At 45.8% G+C, this 18,874-nt stretch overlaps 1 protein-coding gene across 10 annotated transcripts in view; it reads right to left on the bottom strand.

The window, feature by feature from the left end:
- Window positions 1-4,075: 4,075 nt before the first annotated feature.
- Window positions 4,076-18,874, bottom strand: part of LOC115193601 (zinc finger MIZ domain-containing protein 1) — a 217,052-nt gene continuing 202,253 nt past the window's right edge. For 9 of the 10 annotated variants that reach the window (XM_029752404.1, XM_029752405.1, XM_029752403.1 and 6 more), the window contains 13 exons: window positions 16,277-16,345; window positions 15,926-16,088; window positions 11,390-11,600; window positions 10,476-10,554; window positions 10,246-10,377; window positions 9,806-9,911; window positions 9,014-9,174; window positions 8,448-8,515; window positions 7,651-7,719; window positions 7,128-7,396; window positions 6,761-6,972; window positions 6,044-6,361; window positions 4,076-5,455 (listed from right to left, as the gene is read on the bottom strand). In XM_029752404.1, coding sequence (XP_029608264.1) covers window positions 5,348-5,455; window positions 6,044-6,361; window positions 6,761-6,972; window positions 7,128-7,396; window positions 7,651-7,719; window positions 8,448-8,515; window positions 9,014-9,174; window positions 9,806-9,911; window positions 10,246-10,377; window positions 10,476-10,554; window positions 11,390-11,600; window positions 15,926-16,088; window positions 16,277-16,345 — 1,965 coding nt within the window. In that variant the 3' untranslated portion in view covers window positions 4,076-5,347. The remainder of the gene's footprint in view (window positions 5,456-6,043; window positions 6,362-6,760; window positions 6,973-7,127; window positions 7,397-7,650; window positions 7,720-8,447; window positions 8,516-9,013; window positions 9,175-9,805; window positions 9,912-10,245; window positions 10,378-10,475; window positions 10,555-11,389; window positions 11,601-15,925; window positions 16,089-16,276; window positions 16,346-18,874) is intronic. The other variant, XM_029752408.1, reaches the window with a different exon arrangement.

Raw genomic sequence — 18,874 nt, 5'->3', positions numbered from 1 at the left:
ATTTGTATTTTTATTTAAACGTTATTTAACTAGGCAAGTCAGTTAAGAACAAATTCTTATTGTTCCGATCAAACCAGGACGACACTGGGCCAAATGTGCGCCGCCCAATGGGACACAATCACGGCCGGTTGTGATACAGCCTGGATTCGAACCAGGTTGTCTGTAGTGACGCCTCTAGCACTGAGATGCAGTGACTTAGACCGCTGCTAGTTCATGAAAATAATTAATACATTTCTGTCTACAATATTAAATAGTATTTTCATTGTAATTATCAGAATGTCTTATTCCGCTCCCCATCAAAGCCCCGATATATACATCTAATTAGCATAACAAAACAATCCCCATCAAATTCCATCCGTTTAAGCTAGATGCATGTCAAATAAATGTTTTATACATTTTTTTTATACTTCAAGGGGTCTTAAAAATAAAATGAACCTTGGTCTGACCTTAAAACAATGTTATATCATAGATAATCCCCCCACCCCCCTTCAGTTTATACAGGGCTTATACATGCCGTCCCTAGGAGGGGTGCGTCACTTGAGTGGGTTGAGTCACTGACGTGGTCTTCCTGTCTGGGTTGGCGCCCCCCCCCCCCCCTCTTGGGTTGTGCCATGGCGGAGATCTTTGTGGGCTATACTCAGCCTTGTCTCAGGATGGTACATTGGTGTTTAAAAGATATCCCTCTAGTGGTGTGGGGGCTGTGCTTTGGCAAAGTGGGTGGGGTTATATACTGCCTGTTTGGCCCTGTCCAGGGCTATCATCGGATGGGGCCACAGTGTCTCCTGACCCCTCCTGTCTCAGTCTGCATCAGACTTCAGTATTTATGCTGCAGTAGTTTATGTGTCGGGGGGCTAGATTCAGTCTGTTATATCTGGAGTATTTCTCCTGTCTTATCCGGTGTCCTGTGTGAATTTAAGTATGCTCTCTCTAATTATTTCTCTCTCTCTTTCGGAGGACCTGAGCCCTAGGACCATGCCTCAGGACTACCTGGTCTGATGACTCCTTGCTGTCCCCAGTCCACCTGGCCGTGCTGCTGCTCCAGTTTCAACTGTTCTGCCTGTGGCTATGGAACCCTTACCTGTTCACCGGACGTGCTACCTGTCCCAGACCTGCTGTTTTCAACTCTCCAGAGACAGCAGGAGCGGTAGAGATACTCTCAATGATCGGCTATGAAAAGCCAACTGACATTTACTCCTGAGGTGCTGACCCGTTGCACCCTCGACAACTACTGTGATTATTATTATTTGACCATGCTGGTCATTTATGAACATTTGAACATCTTGGCCATGTTATGATATAATCTCCACCCGGCACAGCCAGAAGAGGACTAGCCACCCTTCATCGCCTGGTTCCTCTCTAGGTTTCTTCCTCGGTTTTGGCCTTTCTAGGGAGTTTTTCCTAGCCACTGTGCTTCTACACCTGCATTGCTTGCTGTTTGGGGTTTTAGGCTGGGTTTCTGTACAGCACTTTGAGATATCAGCTGATGTAAGAAGGGCTATATAAATACATTTGATTTGACGAGTTAAATGACTGTGTTATAAACAGCCTCTTCCTTTTTAGGGTCATTTCAAACAGTGCATGCATGTAATGTGTGTTTTGCTTGTGAGAGCCTTATTATATAACTATCATATTGTTATAAAGGGTCTTTATACTGACTTGACTGTCAGTTGGTCTTGATAGACCCAGCATTCTCCACTGTGATATTGTCTGGTGGTTGATGATGCATTTAATGCGGTTAAAGTTACATAGGGCATAGAACTTATGATGTATTAGAAAACCAAGATCACGAGTTTCATCTGAATACATATTTATTAGATAAATATTAGGATGTCACGTCATCTAACTACATACAGTTTTGCAAGACTAAAAATCACAATTCATTTTTTTCTGACCAGTTTAGAATATGAAATGACTGTACACAGAATGTACAAAACAAAAAAGACAACTGGCACTTGGTGTGCCAATCACTTCAGATTGTACCTTGGAAGTAATATTTTTTTGCCTAATTGTGTAAAAACTGTAAATTTGCCAAAATTGTACAAACTGTAAATTTGGTATCAACAATCTTTAGGAACCACTCGTGGTTCCCACGTCCCGATTTATTCCTCAAAATTATCTTTATTATGTTGTTGTAGTAGCACCTTTATAAAGTACACAAGTAATAGAGAAATACACAGAAGTTTTACACAAAGGGAAACAAAGGTTTCTTTTTTTTCTCCTTTTCCAACACCCCCATGTTTGAGAAGTAGATAAAGTATCTTACATGAATGAACATGTGGTTGGAGACAGAGGGCTGTACAGACTATCAAACACAACTCCATTTCCCACAATTCAACAGTCTCTTCTGACAGGAGGATGCAAACTTTACAAATTCTAAATACACAATGCGCATCATTGCCCCGTGTGGAGAAAATGTCTACATTTCTGTAAGTTAATGTATCTCTATCTGTCATTTACACTATGTACATGCATCCATCAGAGACCCTCCAGCCCCTATTCCTGCATTTTAGTGACAGAATACAGAGGGCAGGGGATCACATCTCCCATTTTCTTTAAATGAAAATACATTGCACCCTCTAACTAACACACTCCACATGTGTCCATTGACTGTAGATCTACAGTTTGGTGTGGAGCCTGAACCTCGGACAAGGCGTATCGAGAGTAATGTTGATAGACCAGACTTCAGCATCATGTCTACACAGATCTACAGATAGACAGGGCAGGGGAGTTAAAATACCTCACTGTGGCAGTGCATTGTCTTCAACAAACAGACATAGACACAGACAGACAGACAGACAGACAGACAGACAGACAGACAGACAGACAGACAGACAGACAGACAGACAGACAGACAGACTAAAATATCGTAGGGTCAGTTGTGTTCAGGTGATTCAACCAGCGTTGGGGATCATTCTTAAGTCCTAAAAATATCCACCGATTGAGAAGTCTTCAATTTCATTTAGTAGCCTACATGATCTGAAGTAAACCAAATTATGATTATTCTCACAGTCACTGAATAATTACAGAAAATAACTTAAAATAGGAGAACAATATCAAAAATGCTACGAGGATAGAATTTTACGCATGATGATCTTGTGTCGTACAAAACAGGATTCACAAAAATAAAAAATAACTCACATTCAATTCCAGAGGGTATTACAATTTAGACTTGACTTAAACAAAAATGATAGAGGTTCAAGTCACTTTCCTCCACTTTTCCCCAATACATTAGCAAACATTTTTAAAGCATATATTGTCAGGATGGCAACCATTTTAAAGTATTGTCTTTATAAACCATTGTGGGATCATGTGTGATGTACTTCCTTTTGAACAAAAGTTTACAAAATACAGTTTAACAGTAACAAGACATAGGAAATGCAGTGCAACCACACATCTGTTCAGAACACTTTTTGATGGGCTCCCTAAGTGTATGGTTTTGATGTATTTTTTAACCTTTATTTAACTAGGCAAGTCAGTTAAGAACAAATTCTTATTTACAATGACGGCCTACCCCGGCCAAACCCGGAAGACGCTGGGCCAATTGTGAGCCGCCCTATGATACTCCAAATCACGGACGGTTGTGATACACCCCGGAATCTAACCAGGGTCTGTAGTGACGCCTCTAGCACTGAGATGCAGTGCCTTAGACCATATTATTCTTACATTATAGTAGATGTCCAAGCTAACTCCTACCAACTGTAGGATAACTTTGGTGATGCATCACGCATGGCCATTTTCCAATGAACAGTAGAAATGAAACAAACATGAAAAGAAAAAAGCTGGACAATACATTACCATTAGCCAAAATCATTCCTTTGCAAGAAAATGTCAAATAAAATCATGATAAAACAATGCAATGGCTAGAATGTTTCTGGCTAATCTAGAACAGAGGCCATTGGCACGCATGCACTTCTTAACACCACACAGTATGGTTACAGGAGCAAGTGCAGGCCTGTAGAACAGAGGAAGACTCCCGGTAAAGAGGGATCTGGCTCTATTAGAATGGCCGACTATCTTTTGCAACACTAGCTGTGTCTCTATGATAGACTAAATAGGGACGGACTCTTTACTTCTCTTTTTCTATCACTCTCATCCTCACTCTTTCTCTTGCGCGCGCGCACGCACGCACGCACGCACACACACACACACACACACACACACACACACACACACACACACACACACACACACACACACACACACACACACACACACACACACACACACACACACACACACACACACACACACACACTTCTCCATCATTCTGAGCCAAAACAAATGTTTTTGTAAAACTTATTTTTGCATAGCGCACTGTCCGATATGGCATTGTACTGTAACACCAGGGAAGATCAACTTGAACAACATTGGAGGGGGGCGATAGACAAACTGAATAGAGTTAACAGTGCTGATTCTTATGTAGACTGGGTGGGCTAGCTAGCTAGCTGGGTTAGGATCCTCATCCACAGGCCTTGGTCTCTCCTCTCAGTGCTCTGCCTGCCATGTGGTGTGGTGTGACCCACTGTCGGTTGTGCTTCAGTTAGACTGGATGGTACGTACCCAGTGATGACGGACGTCCCATTGGAAATACACACTATGAGCTAAAGGTCAGAGGTTATAAGAACACACTGTATGTCAAAGGTCAGGGGTTAAAGGCTGTGGTCTCAGGGGGTCAGGGCTTGGAAGAACACACGTCAAAAGAGGATAGATATAAACACTGGCTAGGACAAGAAGATGACTTTTCTTTCCTAGTCATGTATTTTTTTCCTTTTTTTGTATAAGGGGGAAATAAGGACGATACAAAATGCTACAACACTTTACCCTAAAAGCTCACACAGAGAGTTCAGCCTGTGTGACGTCATACACATAGAACGTGATTATTAGCTGCACAGTTTAAGTTGGAAAAGACAAGAGATAAAATATCACTGAAGGGCTAGACAGCCGACATGGCCGTCGATGTTGTCGGCCGGAGGAGCTCCGCAGCGGAGCAGTGTAAAGAGTCTTTACACGAGGAAGAGTGTGTGTGAGGAAGAGGAAGTGAGGTCATGAGTGCATTTCCTGTTTCCTAACTCTGTCACACACCGTGTCCACTCCCTGTCATCCTCATCATCACCTCATGTTCTGACAGATGACCTCAGCGTTGCTCCTATGCCACCTACACGTCTTTGTGTGTGTGTGTGTGTGTGTGTGAGACACTTGACGATGTCCCCACTACCAGTCCATATGAGGACAACGGTGTGTCTATGGACTCTATGGAGAGTCCAGCTGGTTGGACACACCCTGTGGTGTGTGTGTCTGTCTGTAGAGGAGGTTTGGGTTTGGCTCGAGGGGGGAGGGAGGTGAAAGGTTAATTGTTCTCGAAGAGGGAGAGGAGGTCATCGTTGCTGTTGGAGGGGAGGTCTGGAGGATCCAGATAGGACAGGAGCTCGTCTGGGTTGGCCAGCTCTGGAAGCAGCTGTAGAGAGAGAGAGAGAGAAAGAGAGAGAGAGGGAGGGAAAGAGAGGAAGAGGGAGGGAGGGAGGGAGGGAGGGAGGGAGGGAGGGAGGGAGGGAGAGAGAGAGAGGAAGAGAGACAGCGAGAGAGAAAGAGTGAAAGAGAGAGAGAGCGAGAGAGAGAGTGAGAAAGTGTTTGAGAGAGGGAGATGGAGCGAGAGAGGGAGAGATGGAGAGAGAGAAAAATATAAGGGAAGAGATACGCATTGTCATTAGACTTCTCACTTCTATCCAAAGAGTCTATTTAAACAACTAACGGCATCAACATACTGTAGCAGTGGACTTTTCCCATCAAACCATAGTTAGGCAATGAGAGAAGGGTCCTTGCTATCCAGAATCCTTGCGACGTCCCAACTCTGACCTTACCCCATTGAAGTTGAAATGTAAAATGGTTATGTGTAAGGGTTAAGAATAGGGTTAAGGTTAGGTAAGGGTTATGGTTAGGATTTAGGGTACGGCCGTCCCAAGGATCCCGGGTTGCACTAACAATGAGATAAGGTTTAGCAGACGTGGCATCCGTAAGCACGATGTCACAATGATGTCACACTTACATCTAGGGAGGGCTCAGGCATGTCACCACTAATTTGAACTTCGATGCCCGAGGACGAGTGGTTAAAGTTCAAATCGCCATGTGGGCGGCTGTTCTGGCCTTGCTGCTGTTGGGGAGTTGGGGCCTGCTGGCGAGGGGGCTGCAACGACTGGTTGCTGTGATGTAACGACTGCCCTGATTGGCTGCCACTGTGATGTAACGACTGGCCTGATTGGCTGCCACCGTGATGTAACGACTGGCTGTTGGGGTGAGGAGGCATGTGTGCGCTCTGCTGTTGCATGGAATTATGGTGCTGATCAGTGGTGGAAGGATGAGACATCTGAGGAGAGAGAGAGATAGGGAGATATGGAGGGAGAGAGATAGGGAAGGAGGGATGGAGAGAACGAGGGAGACAGAGAAAGGAGTGTGGTTTAAAGTAAGCTCGAAGCTGACATGCAGAGGGTGACATGAGAAAGACTGCCAAGACACGCTGTGCACAATGCCAAAGCTAACGTGATCCAGATCAGTGCTTTTCTTTGACAGGCCTTACAAACATTCCAACAACCTATACCAGATGATTTACAACAGTGTGCAACTATTACTACTCCTTTCATACGACACTTTTTGGACCCTGCACCTGGGAAATGTTTGGATGTGGGTATTTGACTTTTTCTATGAGGATTTTCAACAACTCTGGTGTGAGCCCTGGTGGTTGGTGGTGGAGGTGTAGGAGACTTACGGGGTCGTTGATGCCGTGGCTGAGGGGCTTGTCCTGGGATAGGAGAACCACAGGAATGTCTGGGAGGTGGGACAGCTGAGGGGGGTGGATAAAGTCACTCATGGGGGATCCTCCTCCCCCTCTCAGTCCACCTCCACCCCCTCCTCCTCCTCCCCCGCCTGAGGGGTTACCATGGGGGAAGTCAAAGTTCCCGTGGCCGTGGTAATTGTTGCCTAGCAGCACAAAAAAAACACAAATAAGGGGAGAGATTTCTTAAGTTGTTTTACCTACCTTAGTATGACTGTAGTTGCTCTGGATAAGAGTGTCTACTAAATAACAAACATTTAAAATGTAAATGCAATATCTGAATTCTGAAAATGGTCTTTACCTGGGCCTCTGGGGCCACCGTACTCCCCTGGGTTTCCCCCGGTGCCGCCTCCCCCGTGCTGAGCAGGGCCTGATGGGTAATGGGAGGGGCCAGGGCCCAGCTGGGCGATCATCTCCATGACATTGGGCATGGTCATTTGGGAGGGGCTCATGGTCTTGAAGCGTTTGGCCAGCGGTCCATCAGGGTCTTCTTTGATATGGAGGTCAGACTTGATGGGCACCGGCCGCCAGCTACACGATGGGTCAATGGTCACCTCCTCAAACTCCGAACTACGGGAAGAGGAAGGGGACATTTTTATACAGTCCGATATTACGGAGGAAGTGGAAAAGTCCAGTATGGTAGTAATATTGGGAATAGTGGAAAATAACATTTAAGCACTGCAGGTTGAAGAAGGGAATATTTATGGTCCTAGACACTATAGAAATACTAGTGGGAATACTGGAAAATAACATGAAGCACTGAAGGTTAATAATAATAATAATAACAATAACTATTATTAGTAATAAAGAAGAATCATACATACTTCTGAATGGCGTTGAGGATTCCCCACATGTACTGGTCCACCTCTAAACCCTCTAACAATGCAGTTTTACTGCGATGAGAAAGAGAAAGGAGGGAGGGAGGAAGGGGAGCGAGAGAGAGGAGTGGAAGAAGGAGAGGGGAGGGGAGGGGAGAGGAGGGGGAGGAAGGAGAGGGGAGAGGGAGGAAGGAAGGAGGGAGAGGGGAGAGAGAGGGAGGGAGAGTGGAGGGGAGAGAGAGAGAGAGAGAGATGGGGGAAAGAGATGGAGGGGGAGGGAGAGAGATGGAGGGGGAGGGAGAGAGATGGAGGGGGAGAGAGAGATGGAGGGGGAGAGATGGAGGGGGAGGGAAAGATGGAGGGGGAGGGAGAGATGGAGGGGGAGGGAGAGAGATGGAGGGGGGAAAGAGATGGAGGGGGAGGGAGATGGAGGGGGAGGGAGGGAGAGAGATGGAAGGGGAGGGAGGGTGAGAGATGGAGGGGGAGGGAGGGAGAGAGATGGAAGGGGGAGAGAGATAGAAGGGGGGAGAGATGGAGGGGGAGGGAGAGAGATGGAGGGGAGGAGAGAGAGATGATGGGGAGAGAGATGGAGGGGGAGAGAGATGGGGGGCGAGATGGAGGGGGGACAAGAGAGAGATGGAGGGGGAGGGAGAGAGATGGGGGAGGGAGAGAGATGGAGGGGGGCAAGAGAGAGCGAGAGAAAGAGAGAGAGCGAGAGAAAGAGAAAGGCATTATTTTAACTCATTCAAAGAGGAGACATAACTTTATTGACAAAACATAGTTTGGAAATGGTCACCACATACTTGCACACAGGACACCTCCACGTCCCCCTCTCACAGTTCAGCTGCAGATACCACTCCAGATCAAAACACTGGAAGACAAAACACATCAGAATCATGTATTTCCTAAACAGGGGATATATTGTATGATCTGTCAGGTGTATTGCTTCAAGACCTGGTTAGCCCACTGAGCTAAAGCCTAAGCATTAGCTCTGGGAGCTAACGTGAGTCTTCAGGTCTCAGGCAAGTTTACTCATCACATTAGCGTAGTTCATCGAACAACTTGTGCTATAAGGACCTAGCATTTTTCCTGGTCTAGGCACATAGTCAGCGGAAACCCGTGTCCCTTGTATAATATACTCCATTTACATGATAGTCATTTAGCAGATGCTCTTATCCAGAGAGACTTACAGTTAGGGTTAAGTGCCTTGCTCAAGGGCACATTGACAGATTGTTCACTTAGACGGCTTGGGGGTTCAAACCAGCAACCTTTCGTTTACTGTCCCAACGCTCTTAACCGCTAGGCTACCTGCCGCCCTATAATGTAGGTAATGTGTGTATAAAAAACATACCCTTTCCTGCCATCCTACCTGTACATGTTTGCAGTCATGCCCTCTGGCGGGCAGCTGGATGCGCCTGAAGGTGATTGGGCATTTGAGGGAGACTTTGATGGCGGTCTGCTCAACGCCGTCCTCCCCGTTTAGACTGGTGTTACCCGACAAGGCCACTACGCTGCTGAAGTTCCTCTTAACTGGAGGGAGGGAGTGAGGGAGGGTAAAAGAGGGAGGTAGGGAGAGAGGGAGGGAGGGGTGGGTGGGAAGGAGGGAGGGAGGGGAAAGGAAGGCGAGAGAGGGGGTGGAGGGGGGAAAGAGAGAGAGATTTACCTCGACTAACCGGTGCCCCCGCACATTGACTCTGTACCGGTACCCCCTGTATATAGTCTCGCTATTGTTATTTTACTGCTGCTCTTTAATTACTTGTTCCTTTTATTTCTTATTCATATTCGTATTTTTTAAACTGCATTGTTGGTCAGGGGCTCGTCAGTAAGCATTTCACTGTAAGGTCTACACCTGTTGTATTCGGTGCATGTGACTAATTAAATTTGATTAGATTTGACTGATGGCATATTCTTGCACAAAAGATTGATGTAAAGGTAGTATAGTATAGTAGTGGTATAGTACAGTATAGCAATAGTAACATACTCTTGGTGATGCAGTGTTCTGCAGGCGGGAGTCAGAGTTACAGTTAAACAGGGTAAATGCTACAACAGTAGTATAGCAATAGTAACATACTCTTGGTGATGCAGTGTTCTGCAGGCGGGAGTCAGAGTTACAGTTAAACAGGGTAAATGCTACAACAGTAGTATAGCAATAGTAACATACTCTTGGTGATGCAGTGTTCTGCAGGCAGGAGTCTCTTCTTCAGGAGCCCTTGCAGGACGGAGCGGACTGAAGGCCTGTGGACCAGCTGCAGCACAAACAGGTGCGACTGCACATAGAGAAAATACATGAAGACACAGAGACCTAAATAAAGAGTGGGTTACGAACAGTGAATTCTCTACAGACAGCAGTAGTTCTACTATAGTGTGTTAGCTTCTACACCTTCTGTTCACATCACAGCACAGAGGTGTCTCAACCAATCACAGCATCGCAATGTTGACCGGCCATATAACAGAAATTCAACTAAATAACCAGTGAATAACCACTGCCAAGTGTATACGCAACAGGGGTAGTTACAAAGAGTTTAAAACATTAAGCCAAATGTTATTTAACATATCCCTTGTATCCATTGTTCTGCATGTTCCATTGGATGGTGTACTCACACAGCAGCAGGCAGTGACGGTGATCTGGATGGTGTTTCTGCCGGGCTGGCACACTTGCTTCAGGTGTAAGGGTTTGTGGGACGTCTTGTTGTCGCCTCGCTCGATGGTCAGGGGCGTGGCGTTGACACTGACCTGGAAGGAAGAAGGACAGTTTGTGCGTGTGTACACGTGTGACCATGTGTGTGCATGAGTATGTGTGTGTGTGTGTGTGTGTGTGTGTGTGTGCTGACCTGGACGGAGGCAGGCCAGTTGGTGTTCATCTGTCGGTCCTCGTGGTGGTAACACTTGAACTGCAGCTCCAGGTCTGACCTAGTGGGGTCAAAGAGCAAAGGGCAGTGGTCAATATAGCCAAATACAAAATAGTTTTCCCGAATCCACTCCTCATGGACACCCAGCCAGGACTGTACAGTTTTGTTCCAGCCCAGCACTAGCACACCTGATTCAGTTGGTCAAGGGTTGGTAATAAGCTTGGTTGAAAGTTCTGTAGCCCTTTCCTGCAGTCAATGACCAAAAGCTCCCTCTTTGTTATTCATATTTTGCACAATGTCATAATTCATAAATAAAACACAAATTTAAAACAGTGAAAATCCAGTGTTTCTATGTCAAACAGTTTAATTATATTTCAGTCTTCTGTGATGTATATAAAGTGTACTATTGGGATTCAAACTAAAAATGGAATACATTTCAACTCTATATCTGACATGGTACAGGTGTCTTATTGTTTTAAGTCCATAACCATGTGTGTGAGGTGGATACTTTAGTTTCAAAGTAGATTTGGTTAAGACCACCAAGAACCTCACTGTGGATACTTTAGTTTCAAAGTAGATTTGGTTAAGACCACCAAGAACCTCACTGTGGATACTTTAGTTTCAAAGTAGATTTGGTTAAGACCACCAAGAACCTCACTGTGGATACCTTAGTTTCAAAGTAGATTTGGTTAAGACTACCAAGAACCTCACTGTGTGTGAGCCTGCTGCAATTGGTCAATATTGTCCAGGGAATGTTAACATCATGGTTGCCATGGATAGGCCATTCTATTAGAGGACGAACATTTGTAGAGGTACAGAAAAAGAATAAGACTTGAGTCTCAACTCCATGGACGGTCGAATGTGTGTGTGTGTGTGTCTGTCTCTCCATATCTCACCTCCACATGAGGGTCTGATGTACCGACGGTCGCAGGTGGTAGACGTGATTACTGACGGCGAGGTTGTGTTCCAACCGGAAAGGTTCCAATACCACGCCGTCCCGGACCGGGAAGGTCAACCGCAGCTCCTCGTTGGGATTGGCTGATTGGAGCGGAGAGACAGGACAGGAAGATAGGACGTCAGCTTTCCGTTTAAATGTATCTGTGGTATCTGTGGTGGTGGGGTTAGAGTTGTATACTGGTTGATTAACAGTCACACATACAGTAGACAGTGGCTGGGGCACCAGGATATCACTGGCTGGTATTACCCTGACTAACACGTACATTCCTATGGTTGGATACTATAGGAGTCAACAACAGCCATGTATCAGGGCAGCATGTAGTAGTGATCGGGGTTGGGCTCAATTCCATTTCATTTCAGAAAGTAAACCAAATTCCAATTCCAAATGTTCCCACTTAAAAAGCATTGAAGAGAATTTGAAGTGTAGTTTCATTGTACTTCCTGAATTGAATAGGAATTGAACCTAACCCTGGTGATGTAGTGGACTAGTCGTGTCTCAGTGGCTTTGTTCTGTATCTCATGAAATGGAAATAGAAACATCAATGTCCTGCTAATACTTGTTGGACAGGCTTTGTTGTATTTTCAGCCACAGGTATCTAAAGAGCTACTGACAGCATGGAATAGCTCTGCTGTGTGTGTGTGTGTGTGTGTGTGTGTGTGTGTGTGTGTGTGTGTGTGTGTGTGTGTGTGTGTGTGTGTGTGTGTGTGTGTGTGTGTGTGTATGCATAATTCCATACTGTACATTCACTCACACACACACACACACACACACACACACACACACACACACACACACACACACACACACACACACACACACACACACACACACAAAATATATACAAAAGTATGTGGACACCCCTTCAAATGAGTGGATTCGGCTACTTCAGCCACACCATTGCTGACAGGTGTATAAAATCAAGCACAGCCATATAATCTCCATAGACAAACATTGTCAGTAGAATGGCCCGTACTGAAGAGCTCAGTGACTTTCAACGTGGCACCATCATAGGATGCCACCTTTCCAACAAATCAAATTGTATCAAATCAAATATTGTGTAAAATGCGCTGAATACAACAGGTGTAGAACTTACCGTGAAATGCTTACTTACAAGCCCTTAACCAACAATGCAGTTCAAGAAATAGAGTTAAGAAAATATTTACTAAATAAACTAAAGTATAAAAATAAATAAAAAGTAACACAATAAAATAACAAGGCTATATACAGGGGGTACCAGTACCAAGTCATGTAGGTAGGGGTAAAGTGACTACGCATGGATAATAAACGGGGGGGGGGGGGGGTCAATGTAAATAGTCTGGGTGGCCATTTGATTAGTTGTTCAGCAGTTTTATGGCTTGGGGGTAGAAGCAGTTAAGGAGCCTTTTGGACCTAGACTTGGCACTCCGGTACCGCTTGCCGTTCGGTAGTAGAGAGAACAGTCTATAACTTGGGTGACTGGAGTCTTTGACCATTTTTGGGGCCTTCCTCTGACACCGCCTAGTATATACAGTGGGGGAAAAAAGTATTTGATCCCCTGCTGATTTGTACGTTTGCCCACTTACAAAGAAATGATCAGTCTATCATTTTAATGGTAGATTTATTTGAACAGTGAGAGACAGAATAACAACAAAAAAATCCAGAAAAAAAACGCATGTCAAAAATGTTATAAAATGATTTGCATTTTAATGAGGGAAATAAGTATTTGACCCCTCTGCAAAACATGACTTAGTACTTGGTGGCAAAACCCTTGTTGGCAAACACAGAGGTCAGACGTTTCTTGTAGTTGGCCACCAGGTTTGTACACATCTCAGAAGGGATTTTGTCCCACTCCTCTTTGCAGATCTTCTCCAAGTCATTAAGGTTTCGAGGCTGACGTTTGGCAACTCAAACCTTCAGCTCCCTCCACAGATTTCCTATGGGATTAAGGTCTGGAGACTGGCTAGGCCACTCCAGGACCTTAATGTGCTTCTTCTTGAGCCACTCCTTTGTTGCCTTGGCCGTGTGTTTTGGGTCATTGTCATGCTGGAATACCCATCCACGACCCATTTTCAATGCCCTGGCTGAGGGAAGGAGGTTCTCACCCAAGATTTGACGGTACATGGCCCCGTCCATCGTCCCTTTGATGCGGTGAAGTTGTCCTGTCCCCTTAGCAGAAAAACACCTCCAAAGCATAATGTTTCCACCTCCATGTTTGATGGTGGAGATGGTGTTCTTGGGGTCATAGGCAGCATTCCTCCTCCTCCAAACACGGCGAGTTGAGTTGATGCCAAAGAGCTCCATTTTGGTCTCATCTGACCACAACACTTTCACCAGTTGTCCTCTGAATCATTCAGATGTTCATTGGCAAACTTCAGACAGGCATGTATATGTATTCTTGGGCAGGGGGACCTTGCGGGCGCTGCAGGATTTCAGTCCTTCACGGCGTAGTGTGTTACCAATTGTTTTGTTGGTGACTATGGTCCCAGGTGCCTTGAGATCATTGACAAGATCCTCCCGTGTAGTTCTGGGCTGATTCCTCACCGTTCTCATGACCATTGCAACTCCACGAGGTGAGATCTTGCATGGAGCCCCAGGCCGAGGGATATTGACAGTTCTTTTGTGTTTCTTCCATTTGCGAATAATCGCACCAAATGTTGTCACCTTCTCACCAAGCTGCTTAGCGATGGTTTTGTAGCCCATTCCAGTCCTGTGTAGGTCTACAATCTTGTCCCTGACATCCTTGGAGAGCTCTTTGGTCTTGGCCATGGTGGAGAGTTTGGAATCTGATTAATTGATTGATTGCTTCTGTGGACAGGTGTCTTTTTTACAGGTAACAAGCTGCGGTTAGGAGCACTCCCTTTAAGAGTGTGCTCCTAATCTCAGCTCGTTACCTGTATAAAAGACACCTGGGAGCCAGACATTTTTCTGATTGAGAGGGGGTCAAATACTTATTTCCCTCATTAAAATGCAAATCAATTTATAACATTTTTGACATGTGTTTTTATGGATATTTTTGTTGTTATTCTGTCTCTCACTGTTCAAATAAACCTACCATTAAAATTATAGACTGATCCTTTCTTTGTCAGTGGGCAAACGTACAAAATCAGCAGGGGATCAAATACTTTTTTCCCCCACTGTAGGTCCTGAGTGGCAGGAAGCTTGGCCCCAGTGATGTACTGGGCCGTACACACCACCCTCTGCAGCGCCTTATGGTCGGATGCCGAGCTGTTGCCATACCAGGCAGTGATGCAACTGGTCAGGATGCTCTCGATGGTGCAGCTGTAGAACCTTTTGAGGACCAGAGGACCCATGCCAAATCTTTTCACTCTCCTGAAGGGGAAAAGGTGTTGTCGTGCCCTCTTCACGACTGTCTTGGTGTGTTTGGATCATGATAGTTTGTTGGTGATGTGGACACCAAGGAACTTGAAATTCTCAACCTGCTCCACTACAGCCCTGTCGATGTGAATGGGGGCGTGTTCGGTCCTTCTTTCCATGTAGTCCACGATCAGCTCCTTTCTCTTGCTCACGTTGAGGGAGAAGTTGTCAGTTGGTCAAATTTAAGCCCTGCCAGAGCTGCCCCGGTCCACTGTAAGTGCTGTTACTATGAAGTGGAAACGTCTAGGAGCAACAACGGCTCAACCGCGAAGTGGTAGGCCACACAAACTCACAAAACAGCGTAGTGCATAAAAATTGTCTGTCCTCGGTTGCAACACTCACTACCGAGTTCCAAACTGCCTCTGGAAGCAATGTCAGCACAAAAACTGTCCGTCTGGAACTTTATGGAATGGGTCATCGCCGCCATTGGGCTCTGGAGCAGTGGAAACGCATTCTCTGGAATGATGAATCACGCTTCACCATCGGGCAGTCCGACAGACGAATCTAGGTTTGGTGTGTTCCAGGAGAACGCTACCTTCCCCAATACATAGTGCCAACTGTAAAGTTTGGTGGAGGAGGAACAATTGTCTGGAGCTGTTTGTCATGGTTCGGGATAGGCCCCTCAGTTCCCGTGAAGAAAAATCTTAACGCTACAGCATACGATGACATTCTAGACGATTCTGTGCTTCCAACTTTGTGGCAACAGTTTGGAGAAGGCCCTTTCCTCTTTCAGCATGACAATGCCCCATGCACAAAGCGAGGTCCATACAGAAATGGTTTGTTGAGATCGGTGTGGAAGAACTTGGCTGGCCTGCACAGAGCCCTGACCCCAACCCCAGCGAACACCTTTGGGATGAATTGGAATGCGGACTGCAAGCCAGGCCTAATTTCCCAACATCAGTGCCAGACCTGACTATTGCTCTTGTGGCTGAATGGAAGCAAGTCCCCACAGCAATGTTCCATAATCTAGTGAAAAGCCTTCCCAAAAGAGTGGAGGCTGTTATAGCAGCAAAGGGGGAATGAGATGTTCAACAAGCAGGTGTCCACATACTTTTGGTCATGTAGTGTACATTTATTAATTCCTGTGTTTGTGTGTGGATGATCCAGTGTAATTACTCACTGGGAGGTGGAAGCGCTGTCATATTTGGTTTCATGTCTGGCGGGAACGGCGGCTTGACATCCGGGTTGGGCGAGAGGTACGGAGGCATACTGCTTCCAGGGGTCATGGGAGGTGTGGGATTACCAGGCACCGGGGAGTGGGGGTAGTTACCTGGCCTGGGGGCCTGCAAAGAGTGGGGAGGAGGGAGGGGAAGGGGAGAGAGGAAAGGAGAGGGAGAGGAAGCGAGGGTGAAAGAGAGAGGAGGAAGAGTGATACGTGTTATTAAAAAATCATGAGAGATAGAGAATTCAAATAACTCTGTTGGAAGTTCCATTTGCTTAGACAAAGATTAACAAAGGAGAGGGCACATACCCCATTGCCTTGACTATATGAGTATACACCACCAGAGAAGTTGCTGTTCTGACCATTGAATGGCTCTTGCTGTGAATGAAACAGACATCAATGAGTAAATGTACAACTGCACAACGGGAAAAGGAGCAAATGATCAAATGGTTAGGTTGCTGTGAGGCGAGTTTCTAGAGCTTACAGGTAGATCTGGAGTGTTACTGTGAGAGAGGTCTAGAGCTTACAGGTAGATCTGGAGTGTTACTGTGAGAGAGGTCTAGAGCTTACAGGTAGATCTGGAGTGTTACTGTGAGAGAGGTCTAGAGCTTACAGGTAGATCTGGAGTGTTACTGTGAGAGAGGTCTAGAGCTTACAGGTAGATCTGGAGTGTTACTGTGAGAGAGGTCTAGAGCTTACAGGTAGATCTGGAGTGTTACTGTGAGAGAGGTCTAGAGCTTACAGGTAGATCTGGAGTGTTACTGTGAGAGAGGTCTAGAGCTTACAGGTAGATCTGGAGTGTTACTGTGAGAGAGGTCTAGAGCTTACAGGTAGATCTGGAGTGTTACTGTGAGAGAGGTCTAGAGCTTACAGGTAGATCTGGAGTGTTACTGTGAGAGAGGTCTAGAGCTTACAGCTAGATCTGGAGTGTTACTGTGAGAGAGGTCAAGAGCTTACAGGTAGATCTGGAATGTTACTGTGAGAGAGGTCTAGAGCTTACAGGTAGATATGGAGTGTTACTGTGAGAGAGGTCTAGAGCTTACAGGTAGATCTGGAGTGTTACTGTGAGAGAGGTCTAGAGCTTACAGGTAGATCTGGAGTGTTACTGTGAGAGAGGTCTAGAGCTTACAGGTAGATCTGGAGTGTTACTGTGAGAGAGGTCTAGAGCTTACAGGTAGATCTGGAGTGTTACTGTGAGAGAGGTCTAGAGCTTACAGGTAGATCTGGAGTGTTACTGTGAGAGAGGTCTAGAGCTTACAGGTAGATCTGGAGTGTTACTGTGAGAGAGGTCTAGAGCTTACAGGTAGATCTGGAGTGTTACTGTGAGAGAGGTCTAGAGCTTACAGGTAGATCTGGAGTGTTACTGTGAGAGAGGTCTAGAGCTTACAGGTAGATCTGGAGTGTTACTGTGAGAGAGGTCTAGAGCTTACAGGTAGATCTGGAGTGTTACTGTGAGAGAGGTCTAGAGCTTACAGGTAGATCTGGAGTGTTACTGTGAGAGAGGTCTAGAGCTTACAGGTAGATCTGGAGTGTTACTGTGAGAGAGGTCTAGAGCTTACAGGTAGATCTGGAGTGTTACTGTGAGAGAGGTCTAGAGCTTACAGGTAGATCTGGAGTGTTACTGTGAGGTGGTCTAGAGCTTACAGGTAGATCTGGAGTGTTACTGTGAGAGAGGTCTAGAGCTTACAGGTAGATCTGGAGTGTTACTGTGAGTGAGGTCTAGAGCTTACAGGTAGATCTGGAGTGTTACTGTGAGAGAGGTCTAGAGCTTACAGGTAGATCTGGAGTGTTACTGTGAGAGCTTACAGCTAGATCGGAGTGTACTGTGAGAGGTCTAGAGCTTACAGGTAGATCTGGAGTGTTACTGTGAGAGAGGTCTAGAGCTTACAGGTAGATCTGGAGTGTTACTGTGAGAGAGGTCTAGAGCTTACAGGTAGATCTGGAGTGTTACTGTGAGAGAGGTCTAGAGCTTACAGGTAGATCTGGAGTGTTACTGTGAGAGAGGTCTAGAGCTTACAGGTAGATCTGGAGTGTTACTGTGAGAGAGGTCTAGAGCTTACAGGTAGATCTGGAGTGTTACTGTGAGAGAGGTCTAGAGCTTACAGGTAGATCTGGAGTGTTACTGTGAGAGAGGTCTAGAGCTTACAGCTAGATCTGGAGTGTTACTGTGAGAGAGGTCTAGAGCTTACAGGTAGGATCTGAGTGTTTACTGTGAGAGAGTTCTAGAGCTTACAGGTAGATCTGGATGTTATCCTAGAGCTTACATGTAGACTATGTTACTGTGAGAGAGGTCTAGAGCTTACAGGTAGATCTGGAGTGTTACTGTGAGCAGACGGTCTAGATGCTTACAGGTAGATCTGGAGTGTTTACTGTTGGAGAGAGGTCTAGAGACTTAACAGGTAGATCTGGAGTGTTACTGGAGAGAGGGCTAGAGCTTACAGCTAGATCTGGAGTGTTTACTGTGAGAGAGGTCTAGAGCTTACAGGTAGATCTGGAGTGTTACTGTGAGAGAGGTCTAGAGCTTACAGGTAGATCTGGAGTGTTACTGTGAGGAGCGGGCTAGAGCTTACAGGTAGATATGGGAGTGTTACTGTGAGAGAGGTCTAGAGCTTTACAGGTAGATCTGGAGTGTTACTGTTGAGAGATGGTACAGAACCCGAGCTACAGGTAGATCTGGAGTGTTTACTGTGAGAGAGGTCCTAGAGCTTACAGGTAGATCTGGTAGTGTTACTGTGAGAGAGGTCTAGAGCTTACAGGTAGATCTGGAGTGTTACTGTGAGAGAGGTCTAGAGCTTACAGTTAGATCTGGAGTGTTACTGTGAGAGAGTCTAGAGCTTAAGGTAGATCTGGAGTGTTACTGTGAGAGAGGTCTAGAGCTTACAGGTAGATCTGGAGTGTACTGTGAGA

This window comes from Salmo trutta, chromosome 5 (assembly GCF_901001165.1).
Source record: "Salmo trutta chromosome 5, fSalTru1.1, whole genome shotgun sequence".
Taxonomy (NCBI): Eukaryota; Metazoa; Chordata; class Actinopteri; order Salmoniformes; family Salmonidae; genus Salmo; species Salmo trutta.
Note: the sequence above shows the minus strand (reverse complement) of the source record. Positions and strands in the feature narration are given on the sequence as shown.